At 37.1% G+C, this 6258-nt stretch overlaps 2 protein-coding genes across 2 annotated transcripts; one reads left to right on the forward strand and one right to left on the reverse strand.

The window, feature by feature from the left end:
- Positions 1 to 36: 36 nt before the first annotated feature.
- On the reverse strand, positions 37 to 1212 carry LOC129572689 (lysine--tRNA ligase-like). Its single transcript, XM_055452699.1, has 2 exons — positions 1055 to 1212; positions 37 to 617 (listed from the first exon to the last, which is right to left on the reverse strand). The coding sequence occupies exons 1-2, from the start codon at positions 1087 to 1089 to the stop codon at positions 41 to 43; spliced, it is 612 nt and encodes a 203-aa protein (XP_055308674.1). The 5' UTR covers positions 1090 to 1212; the 3' UTR covers positions 37 to 40.
- A 478-nt stretch (positions 1213 to 1690) lies between these two features.
- On the forward strand, positions 1691 to 5752 carry LOC129572690 (probable aconitate hydratase, mitochondrial). Its single transcript, XM_055452700.1, has 8 exons — positions 1691 to 1974; positions 2773 to 3235; positions 3313 to 4151; positions 4222 to 4370; positions 4451 to 4622; positions 4732 to 4943; positions 5020 to 5311; positions 5376 to 5752. Exons 1-8 carry the CDS (start codon positions 1954 to 1956, stop codon positions 5571 to 5573), a joined length of 2346 nt encoding a protein of 781 aa, XP_055308675.1. The 5' UTR covers positions 1691 to 1953; the 3' UTR covers positions 5574 to 5752.
- Positions 5753 to 6258: the final 506 nt, after the last annotated feature.

Raw genomic sequence — 6258 nt, forward strand, 5'->3', positions numbered from 1 at the left:
AGCAAATAAAAAAAATCGGTTATTTTGCTCCACACTTCACCTACCAGATATATTTCATTCTAAATAGAGGTTGAATTACCTTCTTGGGAATAATTGATAATTCGCCTTTCTTAGTTTTACCCGGTGAACCTTCAATTCCGATGATGTCGCCTCTCTTAATTTTATTAGTGTCCGCAGCGTATTCATCTTCGTTGACATAACCACGAGCGTTGGCCATCACTTGAATTTTGACGCCTTCGCCGCGCAAATCGTAGAAAATCAATTTTGCACCAGAATTTCGAATAGAGTGTATACGACCAGCGACACTCACTGTGACATCCAACGTTACACCATCCGAGATAACATTATTGTATTGTTCAATGAAATTTTCCAACGAAAGAGTAACATTGAATTTATGTGGATAGGGATGTGTGTCGGGATTTTTCTTCAATTCCTCTACGGCAGTTGAACGCAATTTGAAGAATTCATTGGGGGAAATTTCAGCTTCGTTAATGTCACCATTGCCAGCTTTCTTAGCTGATGCAGCTCCATTCTCAACAGCAGTCTTCTCCTTTTCTTTCTCTTTTTCAGCCTTCTCCTTAGTCTTTTGTTCCGCCTTCAAACGGCGTTTCAACTCGCTGCTCGGAAGAAATAGAGTACAGCATTATAACTATATAATATGCATTCAAATGTTAGAAAAGATTCCGCAACAATGTATCATTTGTTGAAATTCCCAAGGAAAAAAACATAACCTAAATTTTAATGATCTTTGAATGATATAATTTCGATTGAAATTTGGATTTAGATAACAAGTTGTTTCGCTTGCTGTTGATTGCAAAGCAATGTCTTCACGCAAGTAAACAAACTAGACGCTCTTGAACATTTTATAAAAAAAATCACAAACGACTATTCACACGTGCATCGCGTCTACAAAAGCACTGTCTATTTTGGTTATTGGCTCCAAAAACAATAAAAAAAAAATTCTGGGGGAATTTCAACCGATTTCACAATCATTAACTGCGCACAACTTTCGCACAATTTGGAATATAAACAGAATGAAAACTTTTGGTCATACTTTTTGGATAATTTTTCACCGGTCGCATCAGCCATGCTGGCAGATATTTTCGAATGTACAATGTAAAAGAATTTCGTGCTAAGAACCTATTTATTACTACGTATGCTTGTTGACAGTTGCACGGTTTCGCAAACTCAACACGGACAATATTTACGATATAAATGTGTAACATAACCTATAATTTTATTTGACATTATTATAAGTTCATTCTGTGGTGTTTATGAAGTTGAATGATATTAGTACCGGAAAGATTCAAATTCAGTTAGATAATTGATTTAGTAAAACTTTCATCGGTATTAAAAAAAAATTAATTTGTTTTTCATAGGCTAAGGCATGTTTAGAGATTATCCCATTATTTTAATGAACAAAATATTTAGAAAAATAAAAGTGCTGGTTTTCAACTGAAGCGTTTGAACATTTCATTTTTTTTGACGATATTTAGATGCATTGATTCTATATTTTAATTCAATGTGTCCTAGAAAGGGGCGCGTATTTAATGCATTTATTTATTTATTCAAAAGTCGAATTTGTACACAGTCTGACCATTCAAAACAGAGAATTTTCAAATTGTTCATAAAATTTTTTTGATTGCTTACGATAGATGTCAGGCGTTGTCCACACAACAAACATCAATGAGATTTAGAATGAACCGAAGTCACTTGACATTATATAACTCGTCTCTGTACTTTAGCACATATTGCGAGTCATTTTTATTATTCTACAGGCATCTTCCAGTCAAGTTAGGCTGAAGATTCTAACGTAAAAGTTCGGCGAATGCACCGGCGTTGAGAGATAACTAAATTATCAGCAAATTGGCACTTTTTGTGTTGTTTTCGTTTTAAAAATAAATCTGAAATACGAATAAATATTTTTTTGCTGTGAAATCGTAGGTCCGTAAAATGCTTTTCAAAGTGCATCAGGTAAGTGGAAATGGGCAGATTTTTTTTTTCAAAAGAAAAAAATAAGGTCAAATCCGTGAATTATGTGATATTTTGGTGGGAATATAATATTTATGCGCATAAAGTCTTCGAAAGAAGAGATAATATTTGTGGAATTCGCTTGATAAATGATATTTTCGGAATTAGTCTATTTTTGCAAATCACCTTTCAATGATAGACGATGATATAACAAAGTCCCCTAACCCAATTTACACAATATTTAATTGGAGTAAATTGCGCTTTAAATTTGATCGGTTTTAATATTGAGAATCTCCAGTATTTGGACAAATTTTGCTTAAAATGAAGATATATTGTCAGCCTAAAGTATTTTGAAGGACTCCCTTTATCGCCGAGGTTAATATTTGAACTAATTTTGCTCTTGAATATTTTCATCAATCAAAACAGTAGTCTATCTCATTTATGCACATTATAAAATACTACAATCATTCAGTGTGTCATAGCCTATAGGTATGCTCTCGTAGTAGAGAGAGAGGCACTTGTGAACTTGACGAAAGTGAGATAATTATGTCATGTGCCTTATACGCAAACTGCGATTAATTTTTTTTATTACTTCTATGGCTGCAATCGTACTTTGATTGTGTCGTATGCCATTTTTTATTGCTTTTTTTTCTGAATGAAATATCTCCCCGAACTCATTCGTTATCATTTTCTTTGAACTTTATTGTGCACATTATCTCTAACAGACGGGAACCGTGGGTCAATCAAATTAATACAAAAGAATTTTGATTAGAAAGGTTTTCTATTTCTGTTTTGTTTAAGGTTAAAAAGGCGTGCTTAGTCGCCACTCAACGTGCTTATCGCACATCAAGTGTGTTACACTCAAAAATTCCATTATCGAAATTCGACAACGATGTTTACTTACCATATGAAAAACTCAACAGCAACTTGGAAGTGGTCAAGAAGCGCTTGAATCGTCCATTGACCTTGTCAGAGAAAGTTTTGTACTCTCATTTGGATGATCCACAAAGCCAAGACGTCGTTCGTGGTACATCGTACTTGCGTTTGCGTCCCGATCGTGTAGCTATGCAAGATGCCACCGCACAAATGGCTATGCTTCAGTTCATTTCATCGGGATTGCCACGTGTTGCTGTCCCATCCACTATTCATTGCGATCACTTGATTGAGGCACAAATTGGTGGCGAACAAGATTTGGCCCGTGCCAAGACTATCAACGAGGAAGTTTACCGTTTCTTGGCGACAGCTGGTCAAAAGTATGGCGTCGGTAAGTAAACCGTCTATCTAAATGACTATATTTGTTTTTATTTAAGAGAATGATTTCGATTGTAACAACTTTTTTAGGTTTCTGGAAGCCCGGATCTGGTATCATCCATCAGATCATTTTGGAGAATTACGCCTTCCCGGGATTGTTGATGATTGGTACAGACTCGCACACACCAAACGGTGGAGGATTGGGTGGCTTGTGCATTGGTGTTGGTGGTGCTGATGCTGTTGATGTTATGGCCAATATTCCATGGGAACTTAAATGCCCAAAAGTGATCGGTGTACATTTGAGTGGAAAGATTAGCGGATGGACATCACCAAAAGATGTTATCCTTAAGGTGGCCGATATTTTGACTGTAAAAGGTGGTACGGGTGCTATTGTAGAATACTATGGAAAGGGTGTTGACTCAATTTCATGTACCGGTATGGCAACAATCTGTAACATGGGTGCTGAGATCGGTGCTACCACATCAACCTTCCCATTCAACGGCCGTATGTCTGACTATTTGAAATCAACTGGTAGAGGTGATATTGCCGCTGAAGCTGCAAAATACCAAGCAAAACTTTTATCAGCTGATAGCGGTGCTGAATACGATCAAGTCATCGATATTGATTTGGATAAACTCGAACCACATGTTAACGGTCCATTCACTCCAGATCTTGCTCATCCAATCACAAAACTCGGCGAAAATTCAAAGAAAAACGGATATCCATTAGACATTCGTGTTGGTTTGATTGGTTCATGCACAAACTCATCTTACGAAGACATGGGTAGATGTGCTTCAATTGCAAAGAATGCTATGAACCACGGAGTTAAATCAAAGATTCCGTTCAACGTCACACCAGGATCTGAGCAAATTCGTGCTACAATCGAACGAGATGGAATTGCTGAAACATTCAGAGAATTTGGAGCTACTGTAAGTATTAGAAATTCATTTCAAGATATTTTTAGTCAACGAATAAGAATTTACTTTCGATTTTTCATAGGTATTGGCTAATGCTTGCGGTCCATGCATTGGACAGTGGGATCGTAAAGATGTGAAAAAGGGTGAGAAGAACACAATCGTTACATCATACAATCGAAACTTTACCGGACGTAATGACGCAAATCCAGCCACACATTGTTTCGTCACAAGGTTTGAGAAGAATTAATTCAATTTGAAAAAAAAATGTCTACAAAATCAAAAAATTGATTATTTAAATAAAATGGTGACAGCCCCGAAATGGTGACAGCATTGTCGATCGCCGGTCGTCTCGATTTCAACCCTTTGACTGACTCCCTCAAGGGTGCAGATGGCAAAGAATTCAAACTTGAACCACCATTCGCTGATGAATTGCCAAGCAAAGGCTTTGACCCAGGCAGTGACACATATGCCGCACCACGTGAGGTAATTTTCATCAGCAATACAACATATATTTGATTAAAAACTCCATGTAAATTGTAATAAGGAAATCATGACCTATAAAATATATTGATTCAATTCTATACGTTTACAGGACGGCTCTTCCGTTAAAGTAGATGTTGATCCAAAGAGCCAACGTTTGCAATTGTTGGAACCATTCGACGTTTGGAATGGCAAGGACTTGACCGACTTAACCGTTTTGATCAAAGTCAAGGGAAAATGTACAACTGATCACATCTCAGCTGCTGGCCCATGGCTAAAATATCGTGGTCACTTGGACAACATTTCAAATAACATGTTCATTGGGTAAATATTCATCTTGATTCACATGCTAGCGTTAAATTTATATATGACTGAATTTGAATTTCTTTTTTTGTGACAGTGCTGTTAACTCAGAGAATGGCGAAGTGAACAAAATTAAGAATCAATTGACCGGCGATTGGGCTGGTGTTCCAGATGTTGCCCGTCATTATAAAGCCAACGGTGTCCAATGGGTTGCTGTTGGTGACGAAAACTACGGAGAAGGTTCATCTCGCGAGCACGCTGCTCTTGAGCCACGTCATCTCGGTGGTCGTGCTATCATTGTCAAATCGTTTGCCCGTATCCACGAAACTAACTTGAAGAAACAAGGTCTTTTGCCACTTACATTCGCCAATCCATCAGACTATGATAAGGTGAGATTTGATTTAAATTACGCTTCGAACGGCTTTTAACTTTATTTCGATTTTGTAATTTTAGATTCAACCAACCGACAAAATTTCGCTTCTTGGATTGTCTAACTTGGCTCCAGGTAAATCAGTCGACTGTGAAATCAAACACGCCGATGGATCCGTAGACAAAATCAAATTGAACCACACACTCAATGACCAACAAATCACATGGTTCAAAGCTGGAAGTGCTCTCAACCGTATGAAACAAATCGCAGCCGGCAAATAAGTCATCCAAATCCATTAATCATATTGAAAGCTATTGTTGATTCGAAATATAAGAGCGAAACCGATTTCAAGAATAATATTGGCGATCAAAATTATCAATTAAAGCGAAATAAAAAGTAATGTAACTGATTTTGTATAGAAATTGCATGAATAATAAATCAAATTTCATTTAATAAAAAAGATTATTGAATATAATTTAAGAAGGCAAACTCCCACTCAAGTAAAAATTCACACTAATAAAATCGCTATGCTGTAGTTATGCTCACACTGATTGTCGTTCAGAAATGAGTGTGACCCATACATTTGTGAGCGACAATGAGTGTGGCATATATTTAGAGTGTGTAGTGTAGTGTATGTATGTAACACTCGTTGACGCTCACAAATGTATGGGCCACGCTGAATTTTGGACGACAATCAGTGTGTGCATTGTGTACACACTCCAATTCGATTTCCTGGCACGTTAGAGCAAACGAGTGTACAATATTGTTTGAAAGAGAGCGAGCGATAGACACACAAATTGACACCGAAATTGCTTTGCACTCGACACCGAGATCTCAGTGTCTAGTGTCCACTCTCTGTATGGTAACCGAGCGTGAATTTTGCTACTGAATTGCCACCAGAAACCATTAATGAATCTGAAAATCTTCTGAATCTGTCGGAGCACTTCTGAATGCTTTTGAATAGCT

The sequence above is a fragment of the Sitodiplosis mosellana genome, unplaced genomic scaffold (assembly GCF_009176505.1).
Source record: "Sitodiplosis mosellana isolate CC-2019 unplaced genomic scaffold, AAFC_SMos_1.0 Smas_scaffold_5398, whole genome shotgun sequence".
NCBI classification, from domain to species: domain Eukaryota; kingdom Metazoa; phylum Arthropoda; class Insecta; order Diptera; family Cecidomyiidae; genus Sitodiplosis; species Sitodiplosis mosellana.